At 41.0% G+C, this 19,021-nt stretch overlaps 1 protein-coding gene across 1 annotated transcript in view; it reads right to left on the reverse strand.

Annotated features, from left to right (window-relative positions):
• Nucleotides 1–19,021, reverse strand: part of SLC35F1 (solute carrier family 35 member F1) — a gene marked incomplete at both ends in the record, with an annotated part of 249,571 nt that overhangs the window by 43,071 nt on the left and 187,479 nt on the right. The window contains one exon of the mRNA XM_082306590.1: nucleotides 5,154–5,281. Coding sequence (XP_082162716.1) covers nucleotides 5,154–5,281 — 128 coding nt within the window. The remainder of the gene's footprint in view (nucleotides 1–5,153; nucleotides 5,282–19,021) is intronic.

Below are 19,021 nucleotides of genomic sequence, written 5' to 3' on the forward strand. Positions count from 1 at the left end.
GCGGAATTTATCTCTGCTTTTGAGATATTTCACGTTAGCGGGCACTGGACAAGGTGGATCAACAACTTCAATATTGCAAATCCCCTGTTCCTCACCTCCCAGATTTGCTTCAAAATTATCTCAAAGCTTCTGCCTCAATGCATATTGAGTCCATAGGGACCAAGAACAAAGCAAAGTCTATTGCCATCCAGCACTGCTATAATAAGCACTTACTGCTGACTCCTTTCCTTTTCTGGTGGCAGTTGTTGAGGTATGAAAACTGCCAGAGGTAATTGGAAGTATGATGTACTGCTGAGCCTCACAGTGATCTAAGAGTAGCTGAGAACATCAGCATCGTAGTTTTATTGTCTGTCTCCTGGTGTCTATAAATCCCACTTTTACTACCTCTGTTTTCATCATGCCAATCAAAGGCTTGATTGCCCAAGGAATAACTTACGAGATAAATCACTATTTGGAAACACAGCTTTCTCTTTGACAGTCTTATTTCTTGTGACATCGTATGCATATTCTACAGTACCACTATGCAAGGCGTTGCAGAAATAGTCCAGATTTCTATGTGATGTCATAACACAGGAAAAGGACAACATGACCTCTAGAGAGTGCAACACAACAGTGTAACAAACAGTATGCAGGTGGACAGAAGAGTGTATTCACAGAAAGGAGAGCTAATTAACGTGGGGGCAATGGGGGAGAAGGGAGAGGACCGTCTGCCTCATAACGAAGCTTGGCATGATGAGAAAGCGCTTACCTGGCAGCAAAGGTTACCAATGTTAGTATCATAATAGCCTTAGTGGAAGACATGATGCACTTGGTAGGATGTACGTGTGCGGTATACTGTAAACGCAGTACAGGGCAGTTGAAGACAAAATGTAGTTTCAAACAAATTAAATATCTAGATCTAAATAACTGCAAGAACTTCGGAATCTTTTAATTCCCTCTGGGGGAACTAATTTTATCTGCTGTGTAAAAGGTGTCTCTAACAGTAGCTAAAACACCCTTCTTGAATAGTTATTAAACCTTCCGTAGGCCTACACCAGGGTTGTTTTAAAAACCATCAGGATAAATATGGAAAGCATTACCACAGGCAGTCCTGAAAGTTAAGTGCATAGTTTTTAAAAAAAGTCCAGGGATCAGATGCTAGTGTACACAGGACTGTTTAATGCACTTTCTGCACCAGCTACAGCTGACGTGCAAGAAGGCTGCGAAATCTAGTGCAAGTTAGATTCATGCATCAAAGAGAAACTAAAGATCATTTTGCAAGTTTTTGGCCATCTGGGAATCAGGACACGTGTGTCTGAGAGCATTAAGTGTGACTGATCTCTGGCACTTCTTGAAATACGTGTTTTTGGGTATCAAATTGATCCATTGACAAACTTCTGTTCCTTTTACCTGGCGTATACTCAATTTTTAAATGTACCCTGTAGAGAACAGTCTTCACTTACTAGCCTGAGCATTTTCATGGCTGTGGGAAGCTTGAGTTTCAATCCCCCCAGCTAAGATGGAGTTAACTCAAGCTCTTTCTGTGGGCTACTGTTAATAGCTATGACTTCATAGAAAAGGTGGCTTTACCCTTGCAATTTGGAAAGCACTCCAGGCTTTCCGTAAGCACTTGAGGCATGCTAAGATCATATCTAACAAATGGAGTTCCTTGGGGTACTTTGACGTAGGAATACTTAGCTTTTGAATTTTAAAATGGAGGCAGATATTTAGGAATCTGGTTCCATCAATACAGGAGCACCTAGGCATGCAAAGAACCAGAACTTAAAGCTACCAAAGAAGGAGCAACCTGAGAGGTTCAGACAGACATTTTCATGTCCCAAGATCGTGCTCTGAGCAGCAGGTTAGTTTACACAGACCGGGGGATGTTACATGTTTATGACATTTTAGATATATAGACAATTAGGTGTGGGTTTCTTGGATTGCTCTATTAAACCCAGTTGCCCCTGGATTGCGCTGCAGGTACCTAAAGGGTATCTTGGATTTTATCCTTAGCAGTTGACCTACATCTTGATGTCTGAAACATAAACAGTCCATTTGTTTTCAATCTAATTTTTTTATAGCACCTAGTTTATAAGGAAGGTCTTTTAGTTTGGCTATTTTTTAGAGGGAAAATTACATTACTTTGTTTTCATCTTATGATGGAGCCGAGTGCCACATTCTCAGACAGTAATTATAGAGTACATGAGGATTTGAAATAATCAGAAGCACGTCCAGAAGTAAAGGTTAGGTACCATATTCATCTCTGATTTATGCCTGTGTGTTCTCGTTCACTGTGGTTCTGAAAGCATCTGGTGAAAGTCGTACAGGAAGGTTTATTAGAAAATTCTGTTTTCCCAGACTAAAATCAAAAGGGAATTTTAAAGGAAAGTATAGGAAAGACTTGGGTGTGAAACAGTGGGGAAAAGGAGGGCACCATTTTCAGTTTTTTTCTGGAACCATGATGAGATAATATGAATTATAAAAAAAGATGGAGTTTCAACTAGAAACTTTAACAGTCCTAAGAGTTTAAAGCTACTTGGCAAACAAAGCTGTGGAGTGCTTGGAGTTGTTTGGTGAAAGCAGAACTGCAAATCAATTGCAATAAAGGTATATTTTTACAGTTAAACTTTGGCTTTTTGCTGGGAGCAGCTTAATGTTTTTTGCCTAAAAGCACCACAAGCCCAGTACACTCACATGTTAGTTTTGCATGATGGAGCAGAGATACCATGTGGAAAAAAAGTATATGCTGTAAAACTGATTTCCTACTGAAATGGTCCATGTACCACTACTATAAAAATATTGCAAGATTTTTCATTTACTGAAGTGACAATTTGAAAAACTCTTATATTCTTTCCATCAAAAAAGCCTTGGTGTAAAGCCTTTTGAGAATAAAATCCCCTGGAATTGACTTGAGGGGCTCGATTCTCAGTCAATGTATACATTGGCATAGCTCCCACAGCCTTCAGTCAAAGCCATGCTGATTTGTGGTAGGTAGTAATGGTTTCTCAGGTCTTGGTTCTGAAAGGATTTGAACACTTCTTGCTACGTGCCAGCGAGCATTTATGGCCTCACAGGTAGTGCTCTTGCAAGATCAGGCCTTTTGGAAGATGCTCTCTCGAGAGTGGTCCTGTTTGCTTCTTCAGAAATGAGATTGTAGGAAAAGCTTGCCTTTTTTCATCTTTTACTTTCCATTTCTTCAGTCTTCATTTCATACCATTATGCACTTTGACCAAGGCTGTTTCAGGTTGAATAATCCACTGAGCTTCTTTGGTTTCATCTTTAAATGAAACAGGGTGTTGTTTGGCTACATATCATAAAATGTGTCATTTGATTCCACATCTTAATGCACTACCTCGTACTTGTCCCACTCTCACCATATCTTTGGGCTGGTCTATACTTAGAAGCTCGTTCAAATTAAGGCATGAAGTGAATCTAAGATGCAACAGGTATTGCCAGTCACTCCACGTGTAGCCAAGCAATCCAGGACAACTATGGGAAAAGGAGTCACTGCATTCATTCCACTCCTGGAGAAAAGCCTGACGGCATTTGAGCTTCTACCTTTTCCTTCTTTCAAGCTACATGGCAGAGAGACCTGAATTCTTTTGTAATCTTTATATGGAAGAGGTCTAAAAAGGACACAACATCGTCTGTGTCCTATGACAGTTCTCCTGTTCCACCCTTCCTCTCTCTCTCAGTCTGAAAGGAGAGTGTGGCTCATTTCAGCTAACGAATTCCCTGCTGAGACACAGGCAATGCCCTTGAACTCTCCTGCCTGCTTCCTCCTCACTGCAAGTTTTGATTTCTTACACTAAAGGCCATGCTCACTGCAGAAGAGCAGGAGGATCTGCATCTTCTGGAATCGGTATTTCATGGGTCTGGCCAGACGAACCTCTGACACGTGCTTGTGGGTGGCTGTGGGAGATGGGGTTTAATGACCTGGATCATCTTGCTCAGTCCGCTATTCCTACTTGCTATGAGCGAACACACAAAAGAAGCAATTCAGCTTTTGCTTTTCTCTTTGAGGCTCTTAGTAGCTATAAAATGAGACAGTATGAGGTTTACGTGGATTTATGCTTTACTATATACTGAGTAATCTGATTTGGAAAAGTGTTAAAAGCAATATTACATTGTCTGGGCATGTTTCAAAGAAATCTCAAACCAAGATTCTGATAGCAGAGGCATTTGTGAATATTTAGTATAAACCTCACATTCAGATTCCTTGAATTCATAGTTTTCTTCTATTTTTAATTCTTATTCAGCTAAATAAGCTTAGTATTTTCCAATGTCACTTTTCAACTATGGAAGAGAGATATTCCTATAGCCTTGACTCGGCAGAGCATTAACTGGTGCTCCTCTATTGTACTGGCTCTCATGCAAACTTCAGGCAAATAAGGTGTAAAATACACTGAACATCACCTAGTGTTGCCCAGTTATTTAGATAATGTAAAAAGGGAGTAGGTTTATTTTAGAACAAGTAGCGATGAAGCATGCAATGATTTCCATTTCCCAAGACAGACAATTTCCAGTCTCTAAAAAATGTTTCTATTATTCACTTCTCCACTTAAATGGGAAGCAGCCTGATTCTTTTGTGTTTGTATTAAAATATCCAGGTTAGATCTTTGGAGAAATTGCTACCCTAGCTTTTGTTCACTGCACGTATAATTTTTTAAGGGAGAGTACACTTTTTGATAGCTGCAGTTAAGCTGTTATATAACATAACACATCTAACTGCTTGCATTAAAGTAAGACTTCTTCATCATAACTACATTCATTTTACTTAATGACAACTTTTGCACTCAGATCTAATTATGGAATCCTAAAAAAAGTGCTTGTATTTTTTCCAAGTACAATATAAAGTGAGAAAAACATTTCAGCCCATCTGAAAATATTTCCTTAAAGGACCAAATTAAATAGATAATGCCAAAAATGTGATTATGAATGGTTTAGCACAGGAAAATAAAATGAAAGCCAGTATGGTTTTGTACAGTTTGGAAAATACTGAGTAATAAAAATAGTCCAATATGAAAAAACACCTCTTATGAGACAGCACTAAAATGTACAGAAGACATAGGCAGCAACTAGCCATTAGTGCAGCGAAGCCAGTGGACACTGCACCATTGACACCACTGGGCGTATTATCTTACCTCAACAGGGAAAATCCTTTGAGTCCTTACCTGTACACTAGTAAGAGTGGTGTATTGATAAGCTTTGACTACCAGGTAATTGGCTTCTATATCTATTATCCCCAGGATCATGTACTTCCACCATCTCCTTTTCAAAATTGCCAGCAAGTTTTCTTCTCCTGTGGTAATAAACAAGAAGAATTACGTAAAAGAGTTAGGTTTACATGCACAAAATACCTGCCTGTCACGAGAAATTATCTAGAAGATCTCTAGCATTTACAATATGCAGTTGAAAAGCATCATATATAAAGAGGTACTGCAAGGAGGTGAAAACTAACACGCCCTATTTGTCTCACAGATATTAAAACAGCCAGCTTGGTGAAGTAATATGCGAGGGTCAGATTGTCACTTCACTTAAGATGTAAACAATGCCAGGAAAAACAAGTGCAGCTTGGGCAGACTGTAAACGTGTTCGTAGTTTTACTTTTATATATATACACATATAAAATGCTAAAGAATAGAGCAGTTTATCACGTACATTTACACTTCCCATACATACTGATAAATGTTGTATCACACACAATGCAAGAGGGTTTTGCCAGATGTGGGAGATTACCAGTGTTTGCAAATAGGATGGAATATTAGAGCGGGAGAGTTACAGCATCACCTTTGGGCAGATTACAGAACTTTTCCAAGGATGGTTATTACAACCCTAGAGGTTCAAAATATCAGACTTGTTTAGAGAAAGGCTGCACCGAGACAGACAGATTTTGCGTGACATGTTGCTCTGCTCCCAGGATCGATTTCTGAAGTAGGCAGGTGCGCTGCCTTCTACGGGAGCCCTGCCAATCACCCAGTACTTAATTTCCACCACGTGAAGACTGACAGTACAATACGGCCTGCAGATCAAACCCACAACTTTCAAAAGGTCAAAGCATTCCTCATGCTAGGCTAGGGATTATTATTGTTCTCCATTCAAAAGAAACCAGCTCATTAGTGAGGGTGGGCAAACCTGTTACTTATTTGCATTACAGTAAGCTCCAGACATGATGGGATCCCACTGTGAAAGGGGCCAGACCTACTGACTGTGTCTGAACACAGTACAACTGGAGGTCTTTAAGAGTCTGTAGCCTAAACAGGGATCTAAGTAGGGTTGACCTGTACTGCCAAAGTACCATAAATAGAATTTGAACTGTCTTGAAAGTTTAAAAAAAAAAAAAAACCACTATTCTGAGATTTGTTCGTGCTGCTGCAGCCTTTCTAAGTGCCTGTGATCATCAAAATCTGTGGTGGAAAATACAGAAGAAAAGGAACATTATTGTCAATTGCCACCAAAACTTGTTCAGGCTTCCCAATTGTTCCTCATCATTTTCCATCATCACAAGTGTGTTCACTCTCTGGTTCAAACAGACCCAGTGAGAGACGTGCTGCTGTACCATCAGAAATGGCAGGCTCTCTATAGCACAGGACTGTCTCAGATCTTATAAGATGCAATCACAGAAAAACAGATAATTACTTCAGAAGTTGATTCAAGATCTTAGACATTAAATCTTGGCCCCACTGAGTGACCTCAATGGGTATTTACCTGAACCAAGCATCTGAATCATTTGACATTTGTTCATTAACAGATGCTCACACACACACACACACTTCCAGTGGGATGTTATCAGGCAACAACCTAATTATTTGTTACAGTGGTAATGACACTGACTGCAAAACTGTAAATGCTAAAAAGCCTTCCTTCCTTTCCTTCCTTCGCTCCCTTCTCTCTTTCTCTCAGTAAGCAGCAGAGAAATAGCAGAAACAAGGTGGTGAGTAGGCTAATTATTTAAGACCTTAAATAAGAATGAGTCAGTACATTCAACCATACCACACTTTCCTGTTACCACCACCTCGCAGAACTCACTAAAAAGAAATTCCCATCCTTTATTTGTACTGGGGTAGAGGAACAATGCACTGCGGACACGAATTATGATGAAATTTATGTATCTGTTATGATGATTTGAGCATGAAGAAAGAGGAATAGTGTAGATTTTATTTTTTAATACATTTAGGGAGGTATTTTCAAAAAAGCATTTGAGACTAGATGTCCTAATTCCTGCTAAAATCAGTGTAAAACACACAGACAGATCCTTTCCAGGTACTGAAACTATATCTCTAATTCTTGTGCTGCCCAGATAATACCTTTAAAACACCAGCTGAAAAACATCAATGCAATGGAAAGGCATGGTTAACACTTCAGAGCAATTTTTCTTGTTAATTGTGAACAGAAAGTTTAAAAATCAAAGACATCAAACTATAAGACAGTATAAGCCTCTCAGAGTCACTGCAGTTTGTGACCGTAAGACCTTGGTGCTACTTACAAAACAGAAAGAAGCAGGTTCAAGAACTGGCACTGGCATTAGGCTGCCTGAGCAAGGACTACGGACAAATCTCAAGGAATCTTTTGGTACCTTTGGTTTGCCAGTGCTTGCTTTCTCCAGCTTCAATTTCCAACCGCAGATCACTATACTGTTCAGATGTGGCCAAACAAAAGTTAAAAGGGAACATATGGTCATGACTTCTGGCTAACAGGTAAAGTCAGAGTTTCCAGAGATGGAAATTAAATCTGTAATTTTAACTGACACACACAGTTCTCTCTTTTGTTTTCTCAATCCTTTCTGGGCTAACAACAGAAGTAAGAAAAACATTTGGCAAGTGCTATTTTATCTTTGATACACAGCTCTGAGATATTCCAAACTGCAAAAGATTGGGTTCAGCTGAGAAGGCTCTGCAGAGCAAAAAGCAATGCTGAAATGAATTTATGCAGGCACCGTGCAGCTCTGATGAACATTGGCTTAGCTTCACAGCAAGTGTCTTTGTCTTGCCTAGTGGAAAGCAGAGAGATGTACAAGTGTTCAGCATGACAAAAATAAAATAGAGAGTTTGTTCCTGGAAAAAGAATCTTGTGCGGGAGCTGCATTTTTATCTGTGGAACATACTTAGTCTTCGCTTCCACTCACTTGCTGCATCTCCTGTTACTTAGTGTGTAAGAAAGGTCTGGCTTCTAACCTGCATCCCTCTGCCCACATTATTATTATCATTTATCATTAACATATCAGTTGTGCAGATCTACAAGCATTAGCAAAACTGACGGACCCCATTTGAGGGTATATCTGAGCAAAAAGCAATGCGCGTTTAACATTGTTAATCTGGAGACTGTTATTTTTTTACTGCTCTCTATTTTTTTGGCATTGTCATCACAATTCACAGAAGAGAACGAATCGCTCCTGAAGTGGGAGATTTTCTGCGGAGAAGGGCAGGAGAAAGAAGATGATCATCCGCAGTGAGTGGCAGTCCAATGCTATGGACGAATCAAGGAAGAGGCAGGTGGAGTCCCGGTTTTGAGACGGGGCTGAAATAAAGCCACCATATTCAAATGTCACACTTTTGCAAGAGTGACCCAGTAGAAGGCAACAGTGGAAGACAGCCTGGAGAAGGCGTGGGCTGCCAGCAGGACAGGACCTCTGGACAGCAATCACAGATGGCATCCTCAGGGAATTCAGAGACAACAAGGAGAAGTGAGATGGGAGTTAGGGAGATAAGTGGGAAGGCTTGACTTAACTTGGGATGACTAAAAGGAGAAGCAGAGGGAATCAAGAGCTTCATTCAAAAGTCCTGAATAGTAATAAACATCACCTTTGCATAACAACAAAGTGGGGGAAAAATATCACACTTAATTAAAAACAAAACAAAAAGAGGCAATCTGGGGTTTTTCATTTCCCTTGATGACAACTCAAAGCAAACTAATTATTCAGGTCTTTTGAGTTGTAATTGTTGTAGGCCAGAAGGACCGAATGCAGACGCCTACACCTGAAGTAGCTGGTAAGGCTTTTTTAAAGCATTTTTCACCTAACATATTCCAGATGAATTCTTTAGGATGAGATAAACAGTAGTTTGAAAATAAACATCTCTCCCACTGAATGTAAAGGGAAGAGAGATTATGTCAGATCGTGTGTTTTTGTTATTATCTCTATAGGACAGTGACTAAGTCTTCCAGCCAGTCATATAAACAAACACTAACCCATAAAGTGTGCCCCTTAGCTTAAAGGCAACATTTCCAAAGAGCCAAAAGCACACATCAATGTTGGTGAACACGCATTTATGTGAGTGCACAGAGTAACGCCATCGTCAGACAGTGCCATCTTTTGATGGAGAACCCCGTTCAAAAAACAAACCCCTAACTTCTGTCAGCACTTGAGCTTTTGAAAATGTAAACCTTCATAGTCAGTCTAATCCAAATGTAATGTAGATTTAAAAGCAAATTGAATATTAAGAATGTTTTTGGATTCAGAAGTCTAACATACTGTTAACGCAGAGAAATACAAACCTCCTCTTTGCCCTTTCTAGAAGGACAGGTTTAGGTTTTACATTTTTTTACTAATTTTACAGTGAGACACACACTTGACAGTTATATATACAGAGGAGCTCTTAGTGTTTGGAAAAAAGCTACAGCTTTGCCTCTGCTGGCTCAAATTAAAAATCAACAAATAAGCTGCTTTGTAGAAGAGATGATTTTACATCATATAATAAGGATTTACCCCTGAGGGGTTACAAAATTAAAAATAAATTAGAGAGAAAATTAAAAGAGGCTTTAGCTGTGCAGTGTCTACCAAAAATATATATATGCATGTGCAAAAACCTTTTCACATTCACCCACACAGCCACAGAGGTACAATAAAAAAAAAAAAAAACAACAGTCATTAAGACAGCAAATTCCCAATAATTTGTGTATGGGCTTGGGACACAGGTAGAATAACAGCACTGCTAGACCAGAAAATAAGCATATTGCTTGTCTTTCATCTGCTGCAGTCTCTCCCTTTTAATTCAGATGACAACTTGCTATTTAGATCAAGATCATCAAAGGAGCTGTGCTCTACTTCTGCTTTACAGAGCTCAGCAGAAGAGATCTAAATGCGTGCAGGAGACTTGCAAGGGGGAAGGCGGCATGGCGAGGGAGGGCTGCCGGGCACGCTGGTCCTCCCCTGCCTCTGACAGGAGCGTCAGAGTCAAGTGCTACATGGTAAAGAAGCAAAAGCCTCACAGAGTATGAAGGTTAGATGAGAATTTACTTATTATCACTTTCTTTGTAAAAGAATCTCAATTACAAAGCACAATTACGGGATAATTGTTTCTTTTCCATTTTTGCCTATTATAGCAAGTCTTGTGGATACAGACCTTCACCAGTAACAACATTGCTTTTCTACAGACTTTGTAGTCATCCAGCCCTGCTGCAGGACCAGAGGAAGGAGGCAGTCAAATGGGGTAATACCGTGTAGGGATAACACAGCTCTGCTACGCCAAGAGGCTCCCATGCCTGCACAGTAAAACCTTGCTTGTCTCCTGCTTGGCCAAGTTGCTGGTTCAGGGGACTTAAAGCCTGTTGTAGAAGGCTTTCAGCTCTCCACAAAGCCCGAAAGAGCTGTTTCTCTTCTGTGTGACTTCAAATCCTTGACCCAGAATGGTTTCTTATTTCCTCATATCTATTCGTATTACTGATGACTACTTTATGGTAATACTGTTGCCTAAAGGCAAAACACCACCACTGCTTAATTATTTACGCCACAGAGAAAATGCTCTCTTACAGGAATGCTCCTCCAGTCTGGCTTCACAAAACACATGAATATACTCTGCTTATCCTATGGATGACTGCTTATAGGCTGCACTGCTTTTGTCCTATACCATGTTTTCAGTAAGTCTTTTGGGAGACGGGATAACCTCAGCTCCTTTTGCCTCCTCAGAACGTCTGATCTTATCCAACCTGATCTTATCCAGAGCTCCCTATTGCTTCCTCTCCCGCGGTGGGAAAACTGCGTAACCCACAGACATGCTGCTGGTGTAGCAGTCCCGGCTGCAAGCAGCTCCCGTGCCCTCCAGCTGCCAGTCACACGTTCCTGCCGCTTGCCCTGTGCCAGCACTGGTGCTTGCGGGACTGCACGGTGAGCCGGGGCAAAGAACTGCCTGCAAACAAAGATTTGGGGTTTTCAGATAAATTTTCAGACTGTCCCCTGAGCAGTCTGTGACCAAATTAATGTGAGTCCTGTGGGAGGTGAGTAGCAAGTAGTAGGGGACCCAGGCAGGGAACAACTACCCCCTTCTCTGACACAGGCTGAATCGTGCATGCATCCTATTCGTCACAAGGCGACAGCGGTCATTGAGCAAACCCAGCAGCCATCACCACCGCCTTTGCTGCGAATATGCAGTGTACAATGAGGCTGCCGCGTGTGTTGAAGCAAACCTGGGATGGTGGTGCTGCGGAGGTGGAATGCAGTCGCAGGGCAGGAGCTGGCGCACACGCCTTGCCAGGGGTGAGCTATGTCATGGCAATGTTCGGCTATGCTTTCACCTTCTTAGGAAGTAAATCTTACTTACCAGTCACAATCAACAGGATTTTTCAGTTTCGAAGGGGTTCTATTTATTTTCATTTTCTGTTTGAACTCCGTAGTGTTTGAACACCTACCTATCATGCTAACATTTATTTGGCTGGCATTTTAGAAAAAGGTACTTCATATAACCTTTGATCTCCAGATTATCACAGGAGTAACACAAACTGATGGTAAGGTTTGTGCCCTTTCTGCTACTTTTGCCATTTTGGTCCTCCTCTTTTCTATAATATGCTTAGGCTATTAATATGACATAACATAGCTTTCCAGTTACTAAATTATAAGCTCATCTGAAGTATTTAGACTTGCTTTTTTCTTTTAGAGATTTTGCAAATCAGTCTGGTTCGGCCCTGAATGTAAATCATAATAGCTGAAGTCAGATCTAGAATTTGAACATCCATTTTCATAAAACATGAAAGGATTAATTTCTGGTGCCTTGATTTTGATCCAGCCTAAGCTCTGTGGTTAGATCTGATAATCTTCAGATGTTGTCTTATTTCATGAGATTACTGGTCACACAATTTACTTTTAAGAGTAAATTACAACTAAAACCACAACAATAAAGTAGTTGGCGATTTTGCAGATGCCTCAGTTTCTCTCTACCTGCCTGCCCACAAGGTTACATACAGTTTTTCCCTTGGCGGCAGACACAATGCTGTAAGTTACTACCATGCATTACTGCAAGAAACGGCCCACGTCAAGAACCATGTAAGACCTGAAGAAAGCTCTGAATGGCGCACTGTTTCAAAAAACAGACCTCTAAACTCCCAGCCCTTTAAAACATCGAGATAAAAAACACTGCGGTGTTTCTAGCACACAAATTTTTCCTTTAAGTTTTTTTATCTCCCAGCCTAAACTTAGCTAAGCACCTTTCCTGAAATGGCAGACTGTGCCCTGGGAGAAGCATTTGCACCTCCTTAATGCAGAGGAACACGAGCACACTGAGAAGCCGGAGCCCTCCTTCAAACCTGAGATTTGATTATGTCCTTAAGTCTTTATGCATGAAATTTTCAAAATTGATTTCCGATCTACAGTACTCTCAGATTTAAGTTACCTCTGAGCTAACAGTGTAGTCTGCCAGATTTCGGGGTTAAATATGGCTCGGTCTCGCAGAGAACTACTTCAAAACGATCCTATTACTTTACTCTCTAAGCTCCGCAGTCAGGCCCTTTTCTCCTTGTTTATCCTATTTTATCTAGTGTGAAGCTACTTACAGCACTGCAAAGAAAGGTTTTCAGAAGAAAAAAAGTCCCATTTTCAAATTTACCAGAGTGTTAGTGAAATTAAAGAAATCTTTATCTCTCTCTTTATATAATTTATAAATGTATAATTTGCATGAATAGTTTATCCTCCTGGATAATCTTGGGCATGTTAATCTTATTCACAAGACTTACTTAAAGTCAAATAATCTTAAAAGGAATAATGTTTATTGTTTAAGGCAGAGGAATCAGTTAGGGTGCACGAGCTTTCTTTTTTTTTTTTCCCTTTCATCAACTCATTACAAAACGTTGGTCCCAGCCACCTACCCACTCTGTGACATTTTTTCCCCCAGCAGACAGATATGAATAATGAATTATCTACTTATTATTTGTGATTCCTATAAAATTTATTCCCCAAAGCACGAGATTTGCCTGAGATAGTAAAAAAAAGACACAATGCAAATTGTCATTATTGTTAACCACCCATAGATCAAGCAGATCCAACTGAAATTGAATTTCTAGCCTTGTCTTTAGAAGACAATAAGGAGAGAATAAGGAAGTCAAGGAGAGTGTATCTTTCTCTGTTCCCCATCAATAATGTTTGAACACACTGATCCAATTTAAATCTAATCTGACACAGGTAGAGTGTAAAGATATTAGCTCCTCCAGGTTTAATGTGAATCGGTAACTGAGAAGAAGAGAGAAAACCTAACATCGCTGCCACTAAGTATAGGCTCAGAGGTAAACTTCCTACTTACTAGACACCAGAGTCTGGACTCTGCATCTTCTTAGGTACCAGTTCATTCAACCCTGAGACATAAATCTCTAAGAGAACCCGTTTTTTACATGAAGCCTAAAGATATCTATTAAGAAGGAAATCCATCTGCGGATGACTAGTAAGAGGACAGTACTATTAAGAGGAAAAAGGCTATTGGTGAATAACTGAAAATGGGAACGTTGTCTTTTGTGGTATAAGCACTATGGGAACATATGCACTCCAATACTATGACAATTCTTCTTAGGCTAGCAATAGCATTGGGGCATTTTAAAGTAGAATAAGATGGGAAGCTGATGTTAAAGAAGCACTGCTGGCAGAATTAAAACTTCATCTGAAGTCTATAGTGTTAACCGAAAATATATAAAATCCTAATACCCAGCATTATTTCACATCATTGCCCTGGGCCAAAGGGAGAGCTGAAGAGTTCAGAATACATTAGGGCTGGATGGCTCAAGACAAATATGGCTTTACAGATGCTCAGTGATCTCTAGAGGTATTTCAGTATTCTTCTGTGTTAAAAGGCTGCAAACATGCACTCAGTCCTCTTGGAGAATCTGTTTGCAGTAGCAGCCATGGGAAAAGCTAGCAGAGTTTTTCCCCTCCTGGGACTTTCCTCACACCACTGTTGGTGAACTGGAATAAGGTTTGCTAAACTTCCAAATTAAATATTAAATATTATCCCTGGAGGAATATAGAAGCTTTGGGAACGTCTCGTGATTATGGGTTATAGTAAAAGCCTCACATCACAACAGCCACAGATTATTTAAGAAATGCCACTAATTACATATGAAGCAGAAGATGTCGGAGCTGGCACTTGGTTAAAGCGATTGTGGGGCCGGTCCAGGACACTTCTTGTCTCCAAGGTGACCAGCAGCAGAGGCTCAAGAGAAGCATGCAAAACACACCAACCCATTGTGGCTCCTTCATTGTTGGCCACAGCATGAGCACCTTGTTTTATGCATGGCAGGAATTCCAAAAGGCATAAGTAAACCCAGTTAAGAACAGAGAAAATGCAGGCATGAGCACATAGAAATATGTGAAACACAATGGCTTCTAATAACACCCAGAGCTGGTGCATTCAATAATTTGCCTATTTCATGATAGGCAAATACGGGGGAGGCAAATAGGGACAGAGAGAGGAGTGGCTGGAGAGCAGCCCTGCAGAAAGGGATCTGGGGGTGCTGGTTGACAGCAGGCTCAGTATCAGCCAGCAGTGTGCCCTGGCAGCCAAGAGGGCAAACCCCACCCCGGGGTGCATCAAACACAGTATAACCAGCTGGTCAAAAGAGGTGATTATCCCGCTGTATTCAGCATTGGTGCAGCCTCACCTTGAGTACCATGTGCAGTTCTGGGCCCCACAATTTAAGGATGTGAAGATCCTTGAATGCATCCGGAGGAGAGCAACAAAGCTGGTGACAGGGCTGGAAGGCATGTCGTGTGAGAGGCAGCTAAGGCCTTTGGGCTTGTATAGTTTGGAGAAGGGGAGGTTGAGGGGCAACCTCATTGCTCTCTACAGCTTCCTGAGAAGGGGAAGCGGAAAGGGAGGTGCTGAGCTCTTCTCCTTGGTATCCAGTGATAGGACACATAGGAATGGTTCAAAGCTGTGCCAGGGGAGGTTTAGACTGGACATTAGGAAGCATTTCTTTACCAAGAGTGCGGTCAAACACTGGAACAGGCTTCCTAGAGAGGTGATCGGTGCCCCAAGCCTGTCAGTGTTCGAGAATCAGTTGGACAATGCCCTTGCTTTGACTTTTGGTCAGCCCTGAATTGGTCAGGCAGTTGGAGTAGATGATCATTGTAGGTCCCTTCCAACTGAAACAGTCTATTCTGTTCTATTCTATTCTGTTCTGTTCTATGATACTTTCAGGAGTCATGCACACCAGAAATCTCAATGTTGTGTCTATAATGATCAAAAGTACTTAAAAAACCCGCTGTTTATATCCTTTGCAGCATGACTACTGAAGTACGTTGCTAAAAGCATAAAACATCACTGAATCATGCTAATTAAGTGGCATAAGGCATCACATAGCTACCGTGTCAACTAGACATTTATAGGCAATTCTGCTGAAGAAACTGTCTATTCATTAACACATAATCCTGAATGAGTTACCCAGAAAGACCATTAAGATTAGAAATCAGGCCAGATTTTTTTTTAGATGACGAGCTGTTTGAAGCAGGTGATATTTTGTTGTATCTGTTCTGTACCTAAAACAATGGGGTCTTGAAGAGACATTTGGAAATTTATCAATATTTGTATCAAATAACCAGATAAACAAATCAGCATTATACATCCATATATTGACATAAAGGAGCAAGCAATCTGCGAGACAACAGGAATAATGGAGAGCAGCCCTCCATCCTGGGTAGTCACCGGGCCTACATTTCTTTCCTCCTGAGCTGGCAGAACTGGGCTAGAAAAACTTTGCAATGGAGTCAGGTCTGTAGCATTTCTGACAAGAAAAACACAAATTTTCCATGATTCAAACTCTGTAGCAAGACAACTTACAGGTTTATGAAGCACCTCTAGCATGTGTATAGTCAGAGTAGTACATTTTCGTGTAGTTTTTGCCAGCTTTCACATGCACAGTTGTCAGAACTAGCACATAAGTGCAGTCATACCCAGAAAGGTGGAGATCTGTGCAAGCTCATGCAATACAGTTCAGACATTGTTTTGCTCTAGATAGAATATTAAACGTTAATTAAATGCTCTTTGTGTATCAGCTTAGCTTCAGTAAATTGGTCAAAGCAGCTTTGTAGCAGGGACTGAAGCTCACCTGGTCTTGTTTTTGAGCAAAATAATGACTGGCATACAAAGTGATAACCAAGATCTACAGACAAAGGAGATTTTGTGTCCCTGCCTAGTGTAGTCTTAAGCTAGTCTATGAAGTCTGAAAAATACAGAATCTAATTATTGTAGGTGTGCAACTGAAATAATGGGGAGAATGAGAGTGAAACCGATAAGCAGGTAGATGCTACACTAGCAAGCTGGAGGTCTGTAGTCCACCAGCAGTGTGGCAAAAATTACCTGCAGTGGTATGTACAAGCTGAGAGATATTCAGTCAGTGTTATTATAACCTGAATTAAGCACGTAGTGCTGCTGATGATTGGAGATTGCGCACATGCTTAAAGTATCAAAAAAGTAATTAACCGAATATAACATGTATTATCTTGTCGTGGCAGAAGGTGATAGCCAACAAAAGTATGATAGAAAAATCCAGGATCTCATTAAATATATAGAAAAAAGTGTTGTAGTTTAGATCCTCAGGTGTGCAGGAGAGCTAATGCCACCGTGCTGCTGCTTAATCAATGAAAGGGTAGTATTGTACTTGCTACTTGCTATACTACCATAACAGAAAAACCCCAGTAATTCATCCAGTATGGAAATGAACTGTGCATCTTGGAAAAGCCAAGTGTGGTTTTAGGAAGAGCTGGTGCTAGGGGCAGAGTCTGGAGCCAGCACATAAGTAGGTGCTTCCCAGAATGGTGGTTTTGGGCCCATTGGGGTCCAAGCCCAGGAGAGCTGGGAGCCCTGGGAGGGCAGGAAGAGATCAGTAGGGGAGGCAGCTGCTGGAATAAGCGGCCAATAGCCCCATTTTGGCTTCAGGGTAAATGCAAGCAGATCGCAATGGTGTATTAAGATCCCTCCTGAAATAATCAGCACTCGGTGCTTGTCATCTCTGAAACTCTCAGTCACTTTCTGTAAACGCTGCTGTAACGTGCGGTGCTGCATCATATCATGTTCAGCAAAGCGCACTTAAACGTCTTCAACTCGTCCCCACCAAGAATTCAAGAGAACGTGCATCTGCAACCACTGCTGAGAGGTACGCAAACTTGACACAGCATCTGTGATGAGTGACTGCTCCTCTCTTGATCCCAGCTGATTGCCACAAAGCTCAAAAAATCTCCAGCAATAAAAAAACGGTGATACTCACCTCACAATGAGCAACCTTATTATAGAAAAGTGTTTCCCTTAGGTCAATCCTGATTTATAAGCAAATTGCTAAATACCTCACTGGCATTTATCTTACCATGTTGCCTGTGCTTTAACAGTAATTGACACAGTAGCCTTTCCATAACATTGAGAAACAACACCTAATTAGAAATATACCTGAGTCCTTTTTTAGGAGAGAAAATATTAATGTGTTAGGAAGATACTCTGTCTCATAACTGCAACATTAAGTTCTATAATGTGAAACTGCAGGGTTAGAGTAAGAGGAGCTTGCATCATGTGCAATTAACATCCAAGCAGAAATTCCATCAACTGATGAGGTATCTAACCATTAATGCGTGAGTTATGACCATGTATCACAACTACAGGATGTCCCCTTACACATCCAGCTGGTTAGTTACACCAACAAAACCTTTATCATCTTGCCATCTATCATTTTGTTCAGGAGCACATCTTCCTATGCTTACAAGCATGCACATCTGACTCAGACACTATTGATATTCTTTGACAATTTCATCAATCCAGTTGTGAAAGAGTCATCGTTTTTCTCCCTTCCCCCTGTTCCACAGTTGAAACCCAGGGACAGTTCAGTCATGCAACAACTGTTCAGCACATGAAAAAGAGACTCGATGCACCTTCCTAGCACAAGCTGCCGATACAAGCGACAGAGCAGTGAGGGCTGCAAAGCACAGAGAGCGCCTTTTTGGTATTTTATATATGAAAGTGTTGTACTGATGCATCCAATGCTGAGCAATGCATCAGCACAATGCTTCAAGAAGAGGAAACCATCCCAAAAGTAGGGGTCACATTACCAGTTCCATCTCTCTCAGAAAACTCATCAGCACAGGCAGAATGAAGGTATATTACACAAGATCAGGCAGTCAGAAAGCCTGAGCAGGCTGTCTGACCCTCTCAGAGAAGAGATGTTACTGCAGTTTCAGTGTGGAAGACTCAAACTTCATCATAAAGGCCATGATGGATAAGCATGAAATCTTGTTTGCCAGCAACAGTAAAACAACCCCAGACTGTGAGAGAAGTAGAATAATAAGCTTTCAGGAAATGCAGTTAATATAATTCCCATAAAACACTGGGTGGCATCTAACATCAAGAAAACCTCCTTGTTGTAAAGAAAAACTAGATTGAAGTTTTTTACGGAAGACAATTCACAGGGGATGAACCTGCACGTGAACTTGATGGGAAAAGGAGGTAGTAGCGGCCACTGATCCCTGAACTATAGAAAGGAAAGCCAAGGGTTCTGCAAGCCCATCAAACAAGAATGAAGGCACCACTCAACATCCCATTACTGTTCCCATTCTTTGATACATATTCATAATTTTAAAAAATTATGACCTTGATTTTCTGCAGCCTTGTGCCCAGTGAGTGCAGCCTGGGTGAGGATGAGTTACACCTGCTCTGTCCAGCGTGGCAATGGCTCCATGAAGGGCACAACAGCAGAGAGTCAGGGCTCTCTGTGACGTGGAAGCAGCACTGGGTGTTTCAGCTTACATCCTCTACAGCAAATCTATAAATTGTGAAATGTATTCCTGCTGTGAAGGCTCAGCCCTTTCAGC

This window comes from Platalea leucorodia, assembly GCF_965183815.1.
Source record: "Platalea leucorodia genome assembly, chromosome: 3".
NCBI classification, from domain to species: domain Eukaryota; kingdom Metazoa; phylum Chordata; class Aves; order Pelecaniformes; family Threskiornithidae; genus Platalea; species Platalea leucorodia.